General features: G+C 36.2%; 1 protein-coding gene across 4 annotated transcripts in view; it reads right to left on the bottom strand.

The window, feature by feature from the left end:
• DIAPH2 (diaphanous related formin 2) overlaps positions 1-17,475 on the bottom strand; it is a 254,044-nt gene that overhangs the window by 201,098 nt on the left and 35,471 nt on the right. For all 4 annotated transcript variants that reach the window (XM_064462901.1, XM_064462898.1, XM_064462899.1 and 1 more), the window contains 11 exons: positions 15,592-15,731; positions 15,121-15,195; positions 14,965-15,034; positions 13,468-13,604; positions 12,212-12,320; positions 8,647-8,757; positions 6,359-6,477; positions 5,306-5,422; positions 4,893-5,011; positions 4,235-4,299; positions 2,328-2,432 (listed from right to left, as the gene is read on the bottom strand). In XM_064462901.1, coding sequence (XP_064318971.1) covers positions 2,328-2,432; positions 4,235-4,299; positions 4,893-5,011; positions 5,306-5,422; positions 6,359-6,477; positions 8,647-8,757; positions 12,212-12,320; positions 13,468-13,604; positions 14,965-15,034; positions 15,121-15,195; positions 15,592-15,731 — 1,167 coding nt within the window. The remainder of the gene's footprint in view (positions 1-2,327; positions 2,433-4,234; positions 4,300-4,892; positions 5,012-5,305; positions 5,423-6,358; positions 6,478-8,646; positions 8,758-12,211; positions 12,321-13,467; positions 13,605-14,964; positions 15,035-15,120; positions 15,196-15,591; positions 15,732-17,475) is intronic.

Below are 17,475 nucleotides of genomic sequence, written 5' to 3'. Positions count from 1 at the left end.
AAAAAAAAATCTGAGAAAAATCTGAGTGCATCTAAAAATAAATGCCACAATATATTGTATGGGGAGCATAACACTAGAGAAAAAAGGCACAGATACGAGGAGTTAATGTATATCATTTTTCATTGTACCATTATTGTGATTGAGCTGTAATGTCTGGAACCTCTGAATTGTGTTAGTATCAATATTAACAGGATTAATAATTAATTATACTAAAAATAAATTTTTGGCTTCGTGCAAGGCATGTATTCCTTTGGCCCACAAACCACTCCACAAGTTCTAATGCAGTGATTGGTGGAGAACTCATTAAAACAGCCTGTCAAATTTCAGTGTAAGATTGTCTTGTAGATATTTGAAAGGAACATTAAAATTGGTAAGAATGAAGTTTGAACAGAAGCGTCTGTATGTGAAAACAGACTAAGAAACCGTAAGACACCACAGGATACAAGAATTACATGTATTGATAGCAAAGGACACAATGAACAGCTATCCAACTGTTAAATGCAATGTAACGTGCTTACATTAAGATCAGAAGGCCAGTGCTCTGATAAGGTTATAGCACAGACAACTTGCCAGCAGAAGAGCAGCATCCTGAAAGCAGGATGATGACAACCAGGTTATAGCACATCACACACTATTCTTCCCCTTATTAACTAAATAGAAAGTGAGACCACAGATGTTAAGATATCTACAACGAGGAGAAAAGGCAGGCAGACAGACCTTGCCTAGCATGAAGGAGTAGGAAATAAGCCACAATGCGAAAAAAAGATCAAACTATAGTATTTGTTGGTTCCTAAAGGGTATAAAAGACCTGTTTAAAACCCAATTCTTCATCATTAAACAAAAAAAACCCAAGAGACATTGTGAGGGCAGCATTTCTTGTCCTCTCTGCTTCACTAGTGATCTGGGACAAATCACTTGGAGATACAGTTTTGGTGTTTGTGAGTAAAATTTGTGAGGAAATGAATGCAAGTAAAACCAGCTTTGCTGAAACTAAGTATCACCCTTCACTTCCATAAGGTCTTGTATTTTTTGTTATATTTACCTATGAAACTGTACAAAGACAGTGTAATATTAATTTTAGAAATAGCTGCAGTTTGATATCCAGAGTACAAAAAAAAATTATCGTCAGTTGCATGCACACGCTGAAAGGTATCTATATTGTACATGCACAGCTATCATGAATTCTACCTTTGCAATTCAAGTATAAAGCCTTCTGAAACAATTTCTGCAAAACATACAGAAGTTGTAATGTTAAAACATAAACAAGTACTTGGAGGGAAGAAAAAACAACAAACCCCACACTCAGGCTGGATTCTTTCCACAGAATCACAGACTGGTGGGGGTTGGAAGGGCCCTCTGGAGCTCATCCCGTCCCACCCCCTGCTTGAGCAGGCACACCCAGAGCAGGGGGCACAGGGCCGCGTCCAGGCTGGGTTTGAATGTCTCCAGGGAAGGGACCCCACAGCCTCCCTGGGCAGCCTGTGCCCCTGCTCTGGCACCCACACAGGGAAGGGTTTTTTTTCCTCATACTGAGGTGGAACTTTCTGTGTTCCAACTTGTGCCCGTTGCCCCTTGGCCTGTCGTTGGGCACCACTGAGAGGAGCCCAGCCCCATCCTCTTGACACCCACATTTTAGATATTTATCGGCACTGATGAGATCCCTCCTCAGCCTTCTCTTCTGCAGGCTGAACAAACCCAGGGCTCTCAGCCTTTCCTCATAAGGCAGATGCTCCAGTCCCCTGATCACCTTGGTAGCTCTCCGCTGGACTTGCTCAAGCAGTTCCCTGTCTTTCTTAAACTGAGGGGCCCAGAACTGGACACAGCACTCCAGATGTGGCCTCACTAGGGCAGAGCAGAGGGGGAGGAGAACCTCCCTCGCCCTGCCGGCCACACTCCTTTGAATGCACCCCAGGGCACCGTTGGCCCCCTTGGCCCCAAGGGCCCGGTGCTGGCTCAGGGTCACCTCGCTGCCCCCCAGCACTGCCAGGCCCTTCTCAGCAGAGCCGCTCCCCAGCAGGTCCCCCCCAGCCTGTGCTGGTGCGGGGGGTTGTTCCTCCCCAACACAGGGAAGGAAGGCTACTTCATAGCCTAAGGAATTTTTTTCCTCATTAAAGCAAATATCTGTGACAGATGTTGAATATCCTACTATTTGTAAAAATGTTACCTCCATTTAAGCCAGTTTATGCTGGCTTAAAAACAAATCAATGCAGCTGTAACATACATTTTGAACTCCACAGAGACAATACACTGCCAGGCAATTTCTTTTCAATTCTTACCAAAAAAAAAGAAATTAAACTCTGGGACTTACTGTGGTTTAGTTTTATTACCTCGGTTCGTAGCTGTTTGATTTCTGCTTCAAGTTCTTTGATTTTGTCTTCTCGTATCTGAAGTGCTGCTTGTGCCTCTTGTCGAGCTGTGAACTCTTCATCAAACTGTAATGATTAACCGACACAGAAGTGTTTGTCCATACATGTTCACACTAGATATTATAGTTTCAGGAATTCTTTGAACAACATCACAACTAGATCAATGGATGCACTTTTAACTTTAAAAAAAACCAAACAAATGTATTTTTCTGCTATGTGTTCTTCTAGTACCACATAATTTCTTCCATCAGAGAGTCATGACACAGAACCAGTCAGATCCAGCTACTTAGTACAGCTTTCCCCCCCAACAGAATACTGCAGACTTCTCAAACTAAACTCTAGAATACGCCCAATGCAGCAAGCCTAAATCTGAAGAGATGTGTGCAGCTTCAGCAATATCATCCATAAAAGTAACATAAGAAAGGAGGTATGCAAATAAGTTAGTGATCCCTTTACTCTTTATATCCCCATATAAAACAGAAGTCTAGTTTACAACATGGTTGTGTGAAATTTGCTGTATATTTTCATCCTGCTACTGTTTGCTAGGCCTGAGAGATTATTAGCATCTTTAAAAGCTTCTGGTTTTCATTCTTCCACAGGTCAAAACAACTTATCACTAGAAAGAACATGTGTTGACTGCCACTAACAAAGTACATTATGATAAATAACTCTGCCAGGAAAGCATCACAACAATTTGCTTTCTCTAAAGCTCAGGCACCATAATGCCTATTAAAAATGCATTCACATTTAACACCGAAGAGAGAAAAGCTGATGACTTCATTCAACCCTTCATGTGAAATTGGTAATCATCATGTTCAAGAACATGTACTGAATTCCAGCCTTCAAAAGGCTTCTTAGACCAGGCCAGCAAAAATCAAAATTTTGAACGCTTTTAATACATACCAACTTGGTATATGAACTTCAGAACTATCACAGCTAATACAGTGCATTCAGCATTTCATACCCTTAGATAGGATGGGATGAGCTGAGCTTAACAAATTATCCATTAACATAAACTTAGGAAGCAGGAATTTAAGTAACATGTTGTATGAAGAGATTTTCAGCACAAACACCAACAGTGATAAAGCAGAAGGGTAAGCATCAATTTCTTTAGAAATACACCCTAAAATTTTATTACAAGAAATATACTGAGCTGCCGTTTTTCCTACAGAAATCAGTTTAACATCTAACCCCTCCCATATCTAGCAACAGATGAAAACTGCCCATGACCAAGACAGGACTTAGTTATCAAGTTCCCAGTAGAAGAACTGGACCAGAAGAATAAAACTGTAAGCAAAATGGGTTCCCAAGCACACTCTAAGATTCCTAAATGTGAATAATGAGCAAATAAATTCCTCTCCCTCATAACTTAATAATACGCCATGGGTATTAAAGAAATACAGCAGTATTTTAATGTTAGCATCTCTATGCCTAAAGAGTTGATGCTTTTTCAAGTATTGTATGACACTGCTTTTCAGTAAGTTTCTTCAGGTTCTAAAGCAAAGCTAGACAAAGAGTTGTGAAGGTTTCCCCCCCGTTGTTTTTTAAGCATATACCCACCCTTTAGGTATGACTAAGTATTTCAGGACAAGATAGCAACAAGTGGCATTTTTCCCATTAGTTATCTACAGCAGAGGAATACAACCGAAGATACGTACAAGCTAATAACACTACTCATCTCCTGCTGAATTCAGAAGAAGCTGAATCTGAGCTGTGCACACACACAGAAAAACCAAAAACCCACAAAGCTATTCAATGTGAAAGAGCATCCTGCCTGGGAGATACGTTATTTCCCCATTTCCACTATCTATCGTATTCCTGTCAGGCTTCTGTTCCATTCCTGACAAAGTGTGATGATTAGGACTTACCTTTCTGGAAAATTCTGCTGCTTTTTTTTCACTCTCTTCTACTTTAGCTTTGTCCACACATGCATCTAGAATTTAAATAAAATACCACACAGAAGTCAGGTAAAATGTATCACAGCTCTGAGGTGCCTTCCAGCCATAATTACGCTATGACTCTGTGACACAAAGCAACAGAAAAAATATAATTAATTACTATGTTGATCTGACTGAACATTTGGTGAATTATTTTGACTAGCAAAATCTGTAAATATGAAAAAAGTGGTGAGAACACATGAACAGGACAGCTGAAGATGAATCATTATAGTTCGGTCTCTGACAGGTCTGAGTTTGCATGCCTTTCTCTTTTATATGAATCTATTACTAAATAAGAAATAAGGATTTTCATATTAGTATGAAGTAACAGTTACTTCTGATGTTTCAAATCAGGAAGCCTTCTTTCCACATTAGGAATCCAAAAATCAAGCATTTCCTTACTTAAGAAAAATTATTTTGTAGGCAAGGAGAATTTGGACAGACTGTGAAGCACAGATTTCTTCACTCAACAAGAGTACAAAGAACTTCTATTGACTTTTCATGCAGTACAAAACAATTTAGACAGAAGCATATGAGGAAAAACGGGCACTTCAGTAGAACAAGGTAAAATTGCTTATAGTATACGAACCAACTAGATGAGTGAAATCCACATCCATTCTTCCTCTGCATTTAAAATCTGGGTCCATGCCACTGCAGTGCAATATTATCTGCGATATGCATTCTTCTATTATCTTGTAATACTGAGGTCTAACAAAAAAGAACATTTTACAAGATAATAACATGAACAATCATTTATGCAACATGGAGGGGTAAAAAAATTGGTTAACTCCTAATATATGAATTCTACATTGCCAGTAAAAGGATCAAGGTAAAAGTTTATTTATACTCTGGCTAATGAAGCACTGTTGTTAGTTTCTCAGAACGATATCTGAAATTCAGGACTCCACAAAATATTGTGCACTTTTCATTTATCCTTTGCCAGACAATAATCAATAAAACAAACTCCCCCTCCAAAAATCAAACCTAACAGCTGACGCTTACCGGACATAGTAATCACTCCTGATGAGAAGGAAATGTTGGAGAATTGACAAGAAGTAATTTTCAGAAGCAGTATCTTTCAACATATTATACAGCAGATGAAAAACTTCATTCACATCAGTGCAAACATTGTTAAGGAAACAAAAGGAGTTAAAAACCAAAAACTAAAAACACGAAGACAAAAACCCCTCCACACAACAAAACACCCACCCCAAACCCAGTTCCCTTGATGTCATTCCTATTGTTCAAGGAGAACCTTTCAATACTCTGAACTACTCTCCTTATTAGTAAATATCCTTTTTCCACTAGGATTATCCACAGAAACTCTGCCTGCTGTTTAACAATTAAGACATATTTCATTGTTACTCATAAAAATCACACCACATACTCATTATCATAGAATCCCGTAAACATATTTCACACAAAGCTTTCATTTTCTTTCTGAAGTGGTCTGGGCTATTGGCAAATACACACTAGTAAGTCATATTAATTTCCTAAAGAAGAAAGTTACCTGTAATTACCTGTTCTTTAATGCAACAACGTGATTTGCTAGTGATATTATATTCCTCTCACTGACTGCATCTACCTTCCTCTGCTTCTTAAGTATCAGGTATTACTCTCTTAAAAACTGCAAGCAAGCATTCTGAACTTAAGTATCTTTAAATTTACTGCTTCTTCACAACTAGAGATGGCATGCACATCAAGTGCTTCAGAACCTACTAGAAATTTTGTTCCAACTTCATTATCAAAACTCAATTTTCCTTCAAACTTATAATCTTCCATGGGTGTAATTTTCTATCTTCATGTATTACAAGCCAGAGTTTAGCCCAGCAAATGTTATTTATGAAAAATGAATTACATCTGGCATGTAAATTTAAGAACTAATTTTCTAAATAAGTCTTTAACAAAAAAAAAAGTGGAAAGAAATCTGGTTAAGAAATCCCTGGTAAGACACACAACTGTGAGAAATAAACTGCGTGTAGCGCATTCTAACTTAAGTTTATTAAAGTTATTAAACAATCCAACAAGTTATAACACCATTTCTATAAAGGATATTCCATTTCAGCTTTGATATCATTGAGACGATGCGACAGTTCAATTAAGTCTTCTTCTTTGTTCTCATCAAACACTTTCAGCTGAATATCAAGCTCTTCATTTTCCTTCTTTTTCAAGCCCTATTTTTCAAGGCATAGTATATATTAATTTTCCCTTTTTTAAAGCAAGAATTCCCCCCCTTCAAAGATTATATAATGACAAAATATAAGACATGAACCTTTGGAACAGGACTAGATTGTAACTCAGTGCCTGAGGGTTGTTGTTATAATTGCACAGCTGAGAGAAATTAAGGCAAAATATCAGCAAATATAGAAGGTAGGGGCTGCAAAACAAACATGAAGCCTCCTATCTGAGTTGACTCCTCTTAATGACACACAGTCAGCAGTTTATGCTTGTTAATGTCAGAGTTTCTTTAAAAAAATAGCATAAGGATATTTCAAAACATTAATGAAAGTGAACTTAAGAAGCCTAAAGAAGTATAAAAGAAGAAAGGCTTACAAATTCTGTTAAGTTAATCTAGATCATAGCATAACAACATCCATAGTACATTGAGAAATACTTACAAGAGAAGTAAAAAAATAATAAAAAAATTGTACTTGGAGCAAGGAGAAATGTGTTTTTCTTGTAACAAATACAAGCAATTTCTCTAATACGCTTAAGAACCAAGCTTAGCTTCCTACTAGGCAATCACTAAAAAAGAAAACTAGTTCAAAAGCCATTCGTGTGAGTGCAGCCCATGCTTTAAATAAAAATTGGCCTGGAATTGTTTTAACTGGATGCGCACAAACTGAATGGCGACTGCGTATGTTCCCCCAAAAAGTAGAAACTCGTGCCAATTCTAATGTTTGAAAACCAGGAGGCTACTGTGAATCTGGACAGATTAAGAAAGACAAATACGGATGCTCCTCCAGATTGTTTTCCATTCAAGAAACTCTCATTTATAAATTTCTTGTAAATCTACCCCTAAGCAGAGATATGAGCAAAAAGTCTTCTTAAGATGCTTTATCATTAAGAAAGTTGCTTTCTAATGAATAAAAACAAATCAAAAACATAAATCCTCCTCTACCTTGGACATTCATTCGCTGCAGAATTAGTGATCTGAGTTCAGTGTATATGTTGTAATTAATACCGTATAAGTAAATAAACACCAATATAGTACTATTTTAGTTACTACTACAGCTTACACAAAATATTAATTAACCTTACAAGAGACAGAATTTTAACAGAATAGCTGTTCAACGTTTTTAGAAGATTGTTATCAGTAAATGTTAATTGCTTTTAAACGCGTATATCAGTACACTCTAGAAAGTTTTATATCATGACTTATTACAATTCAGTTTATCTACCACTTAACCCACCCCCAATTCTTAAAGTTTTGAAGCATTTACTGATTATGTAAACTTTCAGTAGATTAAAAAAAACCTAAGAGTTATTCAAGCTTTCAGATGTTCTACAGCAAATAAAGACAGTAGATCACATTAATGTATCTAGATGACATAAAACCTAAATAGATACCCTAAGAAAAATTAACATAGACAGCAGTAGCAGTTTCAAAGCTGAATGTGTTAAACCTGAAGATTTTTATTCATACCAAATGTTGATGGTTCAAAACTTCCTATCTTAGAAGTTATAGCAGTAAAAATTCTGTTTCAGACAAATATAAGCAGGTATTCTTTAATTTCTCTCATATTTTGTGAGATACTGCTCAGTAGCTCAATTATACAGATTCTTGATGTAAGCATTAGAATAGTTTCTTGGTTAAGAGCTATAAATCTACCCCATAGTCACAAATATTCATACACAACTACATGTAAAGGCATGCTTCTGTGCAGCTGCATGACGACATGCAGTCTCAAAGAGAATGAAGGGGTCGATCTGATTTTTCCTTAAACACTCCAAATGCATTTTCAGAAAGCAGATTAAAGGAAAACACATTTCACAGCAAACAACAGGAACGGCATATACAAAGAAAGTTAATCGAAGATTGGTTCCACAGCCAGACTCATGTTCTCTGCATGTGCTTTGAGCTCATTATGCTAAATTTGACTACCCTAATTTGATTTCTAATATATCAACTTGTTTCAACTACCATTCTGGTTTACATACCTAATGAGAGCCTAAATTTGCAACTATGCAGAATGAAAGCAGATTTGGACTGGTAGTCCTTGCCAGGTCTGACCCTCCCCACCCCCACACTTTCACATCTGCTACTCGCAGTAAAACAATTTGGTTGTCTTCAACATTCACAAACAGTGACTGTGATCAATTCCTATATACAAATGACTTACAGGCAATATTTTCTTCAGGCCACAACGTAAAAACTCATTTCTCAAGTGTATCCTGAAATCAAGATCTTCTGGAGATGTAACAAGGGCATTGATGAGCTGCATACATGCTACCTGTTATCAGAAATATAGGCAAAAACCTTTTAGTATGTACAGAATTAAAATAAATACTGTCTTTGACTTTCAGTTTAATTATAAAACCAAATGTCACAAGATGGGTATTATTTCTTATGTGGCACACATGCAACACTTGACTTTGGTTAATTCAAGCAACATCAAATACTGCTCTCTCTTCATACCATGAGTGCTTCTGTTTTGCCAAAATTGTATCACAAAGGATTGTACTTTGTTTCAGAAAGTTATTCCCACACTACAGTTCCACACTGCAATTCCTTATTTCTGCTCAGTATTCACCAATTTGAAAACAACCTGGTTTTACAGTAATTGAAAATAAAAAAAAAAAAAAAAACAATAAAATAAATAAATAAATAAACCACAAAGAAACCACTTCAGACACATCCATACACAAAATAATTCACATCACCAGGTATCTTTTCTACTCTTCCACAGCACTTTTTCAAAATGCCTCAAGTCTCAGGATACTGGCTAACGCTTTAATTGAACAGCTGTGCACTTGAATTGATTTACTTTTAACAGATAGACAATAGCATAATGCCAAAAGTGCTGATCCACATTAAAAGACTAAAATGGGACTCCAGGGAAATAACCAAGTTTGGTAAAAGATGTTAACTGCAAATAGAAGTAGCATTGGGGGGGGGGGGGGAATGATAAAAATCAAAAGCTGCAGAGAAAAAAGTCAGATAAAAGTACCCTTCCTGTTTTAATTACATTTGCTATTTAGTTCTAATGGAGGACCTTATGGAGTCTTAAATTTCTGTTAAAACACTATTTCAAAGGCACTCCCTTCATATAGCTGCACCTTCAGATAATGTAGTATCATCATGCTCGCTTGAATGATTCTTGTTATTTTACTACTATGACATGACTTAACAAGCCAAAGTACATGTCCAATCTGAAATTAATAGAGAGAAGAGGTGCCATCTGCTGTGATTGCTTTTGCCAGAAGAGACTCTGGCTTAATGGCTTGTGCTAATATAGTACAAGTAAAGAACGATTTTGTCAGAAACAAGTTAATGAGTCTTGCAATTGTACCTTTACCGATGTGTAAGTGAGGCTGGAGGGGGGTGGGGGTGTTGTGTGGTTGGTTTTGTTTATTTGCTTTAAATCAACAAGGTCATAAAGTAGGAGACAACTTCAAAAGGAATTCTTTTGTGATAGCCTCATTAAGATTAGAATGTCATTTACAGAAACTTATTGAATATCATTAACTCATCCGCTCCAAAACAAGGACTACTGATGGTAAACATAGCATTAAGACAGCTATAGCTGACACATATATGATCTGAAAATGGGAAGAGGTATACCTTCCACGCAGGTATACCTGCCCTGCCTGGATTCTATTTTCCCACGTTTCCACAATATGTTAGCAATACAAAATTTATATAAATACTGTATTATGAAAAGGAAATAAGTCAAAGTCATGCTTTAGTAGCAATATTCAACCACTTGGTCTCTACACAGACACTTAAATTGCCTTTTTTTTTGGTAACTGCAAAAGGCTTGCATTCCAACAGCAACCAAAACTCTTGGGGCTATTCAGGTGTATACAGAGAATTAAGAACTCTATCCACTGACACATAAGCAGCAATGAACATGCGTCATAAGACATGTCTCAGTAAAGACCACTGGCACAGAAGACTGTTTATTTTATAAAAATAATTTTTATAACTCACTACACTATCCCTAGAGATGCACCAGTGGCTGAAGAAGGGCAGACACCGATGAACGCGCAGCTCTTGTTAGTGAAAGCAGCAATGATATCCTGCTGCACACTACTAAACTCAAAAGGTACCCTGCAAAAAACGGACACCCCCCATCCACATCTGTCATAGTTATTATATAAAAGATATATTTAGATATAAAATAATATAAGATATAGAATATTTAAGAGGCTGCATATACTGCTGCCAAAAGTCCCAGCAGTAATAACAGCTGCTAGTGTATCTTCTACATTTCTTAGAATGGAAGAAATCTGCATGCTATCCTGAGGAGCTAGTGTTACACTGTATAACAGAAGGACTCAAAAGGACAGGTTAGCATAAAAAGTAAATCACTACGCTCTACCCACAGGATAATAGCACTGTAGTTCCTGAAGTAATTCTTTTCAATACATGACTTTGCATGAAATCCAAGCACTCCCTGCACAAAAATAGTTATATTAAGCTGTGCATCTATCTTCAGTTGACTATAAAGTCAGTATACTGAAGGTGAAAGTTATAAAAACATATACTTGGCACTGATCAGTTTTGACTAAGGCTTATTTCTGTTTAATATAAGAGAATGGCCGTGTTGGATGACATTGAGCTTTAAATACCTAAAACTAGCAGATTTACTCCCACTCAATTTACTTCTCACATTACTAAGCGATTAATTATCACTGTCCTCGTGTCATTAATTTTTTTAAAAAAGGTCAACCATTCCATTTACCAGAGATAGGCTAGGATTTAACCTAAGTTGTCATTACCAGGGAGAATGATAACAAGGTACCAAAATCCTTCACAGCTGAACAAAACTTTTGACTGCAGTTGCTAGAAAACTTCAGTACAAAAAAACCCTTCAAAATACTTAACTATTTTAAAAAGATCTACGCTTATCTATTTTTCCATTGAGTAATATTAAAAAATGGTGAACAATACTGGAAGTAGGTTCCTGCCACAGGTACTTCAAACAGTAACATACTTGAAGTGTGTGCTCAGTCAAGGCATTTCAGTTGTGGTTCTAAATTAAAATCAAGTACTTCAAGAGCACAATACAAACTTGTTCTGTCTTTTTACAATTACATTCCTTCAATGGAATCAGTTCACAGCCAGAAGCACAGGAGTTTTGGTTCAATTTGAGTGGGGTAAGAGTGGGGCAAGACTGGGGGAAGGGTGTGTTCAAACAAGCAATGCAACTTAGGAGTACCTTTTCACACTTCTTCCCTAAACCCAGAAGACATAGGGAGCACTGTCTCAACTCCTTAAAATCCAACCTCCTCAGGGCTCCAGGAACAATAACTAAAACACTTCAGAGGACAGACTGAGAGCCGGATTTTTATTGGTTCGCTAAACCACACAAAACCCCCGGTCAAGAAGATTAAGCAGTGACAAAGATAATAAAATGTTTTCACAGACTTATTACCTGAGCATTACGTCTGGCATACAAGAAAAGGAATATCACTAATTACTCTTCTTTTATTAAGGTCAAGACTTATGAATCCTATTTTTGGGACAAGGAAGTGAGTTTCGTGGTTTCACAATGTTAACAATTAGAAATTCTAGTGTCAACAGGCCATGTCTGTTTATTTTTCCTCTTTTACTGAACACTGGAGTAATTGTATTAAAAGATTTTGCTGGTAAATAATTTAAAGATCATAAAATAATACACAGTCTTCTAGTATTTTCAACTATTTCTGAATTATTAGTAAGCATATAGGAAGTAAACCCACCTGTAGTTGTAAGAATTCATGGTTTTCCAGTCCTTCAACAATCTGAGAAAAACGTTCTATATTGTTCCTTTCAGCAGCAGTTGTTATAGCACCTAAAAGCTTGTCCAGACTAAGAGAAAGATAAACTGTCAAAAAGCGTACTATGGTCAACTGTCTCATTTTAAAGATACTTAGCCCACTATTTACACAACTCAAGACTTTAGCCCACTGACAGAGACTCTGAAGGCATTTGTCTACACTTACCTAAATAAAGTTGAAAGATTAACATTGAATTAAAAAAGGGTGAATAGATCTTTAAATTATTGTGACATTCAGCTAAGAAACAACCAGTGAGAAAAAAAAAATAATTACTACCTTTGCAAAACTGTGCACAAGGTACTAGCTGACGTGTTTAACATCTGGGAACTCTAATAAGTTGTCTTTTCCGAAACAAAAATGTTTTTATCTATTTATTGCATATAAGACATGGAGTTTGCCATTTTTAACCTTCAGTAAACCAAGACAGTAATTGAAAGCAAAAGTATGCCAACTGATTATCTTCGTTTTAAAAAGCTTATGGACATTTGCTACATAATTCCACAATTTGAACTATTCAAAACTTCAGCTATAAACGTATACTTTTTGCCCCTGACAAATTTGTTATGTTTAGGTAGAGGTAACATTTTAATAAAATCCATAAATATATTCAGTTCTATATTATTCATATTATCTTCTAAACTATTGAAAAATCTTAACACGTAATTTTCAAATCTAAGTTCATCTCCCCTCTTCAGAGGAAGATGTTCCAATCTCAATCATCCCCACAATCATAGGCTCATTAGGGCCCAGTGCTAACACACTCTGTTCTGAATTGTCTTTAAATCTGACAGCTTTCTTCGTGGCAATTAAAAGTTCATAACTCTTGATCATACTTATCAGGGGTATATCAAATAATTCATATATTCCTCTTTCAGCAGCTATTTACGAATAGTTACAGCTCATTAAGTGTTCTCTACAGTAAGCAATCATAGTCCTTTCAGACCTTCCACTTAAGCCACAGTTTGTAGATCTCTGCTCATTTGCTTTTGTCTCATTTAATACTGGATTAACACCTCAGAATAGGTGAAAGTCTCTTTTTATTTAGACTATACTGAGAAAGTAAAGACTCAACAGGTTACATTTGTTTCACTGACAAGTTTTCTCACCTGTTCCCAAACGTACAACTCATAAGCATTCAAAAAAAAACCCAAACACAAAAATTTGTTTCAATATCTTACATATTTTCCTCTCCAACAATGCAGATAGCAGAAAGTATTTTCACTGTTTCAGTCATCATGTTTGGTTGCTTTGGATCAATTGCTCTTGATAACAGCAGAAGACTTCTTTCATCTCCTAGAATCCTTTGCAATCCATACTTTAAAAAACAAAAATCTTACAGTGAAGAGATTGTAATTGCCTGAAATACTCATCATCATCTTTGGGCTTCAGATCCTTAGGAAGCCTCAGAACCCCTCCCCCCCATACAAAGTTTGGCAACACTCTGCTAAAACCTTCTGGCTCTGACCGCTTGGGGACACAAGTCAGCCTTCCTAATATTATATTTGGACCTTGCCTGAGAAAGAGTCAGCTTTTAAGGAAGATACCTTATCTTGTAAAATCAGGTGTCCACCAAAAGACAAACCAGCTTTTATTTCCTATCTATATCTGAAACACCTCAACAGTATGAAAAATTAGTTCATTTTTCCCTGTAAGCATAATAGCTCCTGGCAAGTTGAAATAATATTTTCCACACAATGACCGAGAGAGGCTGAACTCTTTTTTTGAAACAACTATCTTATTTATTTTACATTTTCTTTCACTTTCTATACAGCTAAATAAATAATAAAAAAAACCCCTACACATTGGCATTGATTTAAAAGTAGCATTAGTTTTCTTTTTAATTTTCATTAACTACAAGATAGTTCGTTAATCAGGTATCTAATTGTTTGAATTTATTCTTTAAGTGTAGGAATAGCTGGGGCAAGCTTGTGACCATTGAAGTTTACTTTTCCCACTTCATCAGATGGGCTATTCTGTAAGAGAGATTTTACTAAACTGAGTAACAGCAGGTCCCTTCCAACCTGTGATTCTGTGATTCAGTTAAAAGTAACTTTAATGCACAGTCATATTTGTTACAGGTGGGGGGACAAATCATTATAGCAACACTTTAGATTTTGCTATGAATAAAGCAAAACTACAAGTTCAACACATCAACTTCTAGAAGCAGTACTTGCACTTTGTGAACATGAGTAACCCATGTTAGAAACAAGGTAGATACAACTTAAACTAGAACAAAGTTTTTGCCTTTACCCACTGTCTACCAACTTTAAAACTGTAGATAAAAAGATATTAAGTCACACTCAATTTAAAATCAGGTGAAAAGTACATTATATTAACAAAAATAGCCATGTATTGAAATCAGAATTTCGAAAAAAATATTTCCTTTCAATTTCACGAGCAATTAATTTCCTAATTATATCACCGTTTGTCAAATATTTTGCTTCCAAAAATCAGTAATGTTTAACCCACTAAGACAAAGTGCATATTCAGAAGGTTTATGAACATGACTCTCAACAAAAAGTTACACTAAGTTTACGACCCACATTTCCAAAGAGTCAGCTGACACCAGATATACAAGCTTTCCTCCCTTTACCGAGATTCAACATACCATACAGATCTTGAAGTCAACAAAAACCAATCATGCTAGAAGTATCTGAATTTAAAATATTTCTTACTTTATTGTTCATAAATGCTCTGAGGCACTGGATAAGTTTATGTTGATTCTTCTTATCAATACTTTCTAGCCTTGAAAGGGAGGAGGAAAATAACATGAGTACAAACAATCTTCACAAGCTCCCCCACTCTTCCCTTCAAAAGATCCGAGCCCTTACTGTTTCTTGTCCAGAAGCTTTTCCAATTCATCCAACAGAAGTCCAAGACCTTCATTTCCAAAATTGTTAACCCAGCTGGAAAAAGGAAGAAAAAAAGTTTTTAATTATTACTTAATCAAATGTAAAATTTGCCAAGTTATGTCTCCAATACTGTTTGTACAGCTCTTCATAGATGCTGCTTTAAGTCTCACTTCCCAGGAAGACCTGATCAACCATTAAGACAAATGCTTAGTTCCAACAACTATAAGTTGTTGAGAGCCCCTGTGAAAGGTGAGAAAATATCACCAACAGTTGCAAACATTTCTCTTATCCTTTTCCAGTGTCCTGCCCAAGAACTATTTTCTCATGCCAACAAGTATCAGCATAAACACTCTCATTAAAAAAACAAACAAACAAAAAAAAAAACCAACCCACAATTCCTTACTGCTAAGCAGAAACAGCATGATGAAAACTAAAGAACTTATTACTTACCTGACTGGATTGCTAGTCAGAGACACTCTCAAAGACTCTAGACAATTAAGAAGCTTTTCCTCTGAAATTCCAGATCGCAATTCATGAATATATTCTTGCGAGGACAGTGTGCATTCATGCTTGCTGTTTTTCAGTCCACCCTATCACAGAAGACAGAATGCTGCTTAATGTTACATTGATCATAGTAGTGCTTAGATGATAGCATGTAAGGCCAGTATTTCTGCATAAATATTAAAATCTCCGCTTTCCCTGTACAACTATCAAAGACACCTGACTTGACTTTGATCTGTCATAAGTGTTTCATAGTTCAGGTTTTACATCACAAGGGTAAATATTTTTCTGGAATCTTCTTCACTTCTTTGAGTAAAGCGCCTGTACTATTTCTTGGATATAAATATTTAATTCCATCATTCAGTTGTATTAACATACTTAACTGTTACACACTCTCATTTAATATCTACTTCACAATACTGTAGCAGAAACAACCATAAATAGACATAAAAACTCCAACACTTGCTATTAAGCTTGTCTGATCATTCCCACTTTACCCATCTTCTGTTTTAAAAAAGCTATGCATTATCACTATGGACATATCCAGACTCTCCAATCAATTCTCTCTTCTGCAAAAGAAAGAAAGAAGATAAGCCACTGAAAGTGACTTTGAAAAGGAGCTGGTATCCACCAACTGTTAAATCAGTGTTTTTAAAGTCATGTAACTGCATGAAGCAATGATTTCTTGCTATACCATAAGTCCATGTTTGGCCACTAATAGATGTCTCATGGGGATCTTGTTTGCTACAAAGGAATCATATGGAAGATTTGGCAGAGAGCTTATCTCCCTACCAAAGCGTCTTTATGGAAGGATAACTACCTACAAGTTATTTCAGTATCAAAATGCCTGATAATCAGTTTTTAGAGCTGTAGGATTCAAAACCATGAACAATATACAAAACATTTTACTCAAGGCGTAACCAATCTTTTGCACAGCTCTGAGAAGTTGCAGAACAGGCTTATCTCAGAAGAGAGGTTATGAGTAGTTTGTAGCTCCTAAAGCTCCTTAGCTATATAAATGCTCTATTGAAGGGAACCTGATAAAGACCTGTCATGGGTGTAAAGGCAATATGAAAAGTGCCTGACCGAGAATAGGATTTATTTGTATTTGGTTTTAATTGTATCAGGAACTTCTCTGACTACTGCAATCTTCTAATTGTCTCTATTTCAAAAAGTTACACTTTTTACAAAGCTTCTGGTTTGCTCTATTCAAATTCTTACCATTCATCTTCCAAAAATGGCACTAAGTATGGCTGACGACAAAATTACTTGCCTACATTTAAGTTACTGATTTTGACCAACATGCACCTCAGTATTAATTCATATAACAGAACTACGTAAATGTTCACTATGTACTTTCAGATTGTTTGTCCTCCCCTTAACAAAACAAAAATCCAACACAGACTGTGAATGCATTAAGACAACAGTGTCTTCTGGACTATGTCAACTTTGAAGAGGTTTCTTGCTGACGTACATAGCACCTTTAGCTGGACAATGCACGCCAGTTATACATTGAAGGACCAAGACAGACATAAAGATGAGTAAAATAAGATATAAAGGAACTACAATCTGTCACTATCAACCTCCTAAACAAAGGGATGCTGTTCCACCAAAGGAAAAGGAAATAAGTGGGTGGAGGCTATCTTTATAAGAGCAGAAACTGACTTTAAATCAAAGAAGTATTAGCACTACATATTAAAAATCATACTAGTACAGAAAAATCATCACTCTGAAAGACCATAAGGTAAAGAATTAGAAAATAGGAACAGCTTTATGCCACTCCTTGCATTGGATGGAGACCGAAAAATATTATATGTGTAAATAATGTACACC

This window comes from Phalacrocorax carbo, chromosome 11, assembly GCF_963921805.1.
Source record: "Phalacrocorax carbo chromosome 11, bPhaCar2.1, whole genome shotgun sequence".
Taxonomy (NCBI): domain Eukaryota; kingdom Metazoa; phylum Chordata; class Aves; order Suliformes; family Phalacrocoracidae; genus Phalacrocorax; species Phalacrocorax carbo.
Note: the sequence above shows the minus strand (reverse complement) of the source record. Positions and strands in the feature narration are given on the sequence as shown.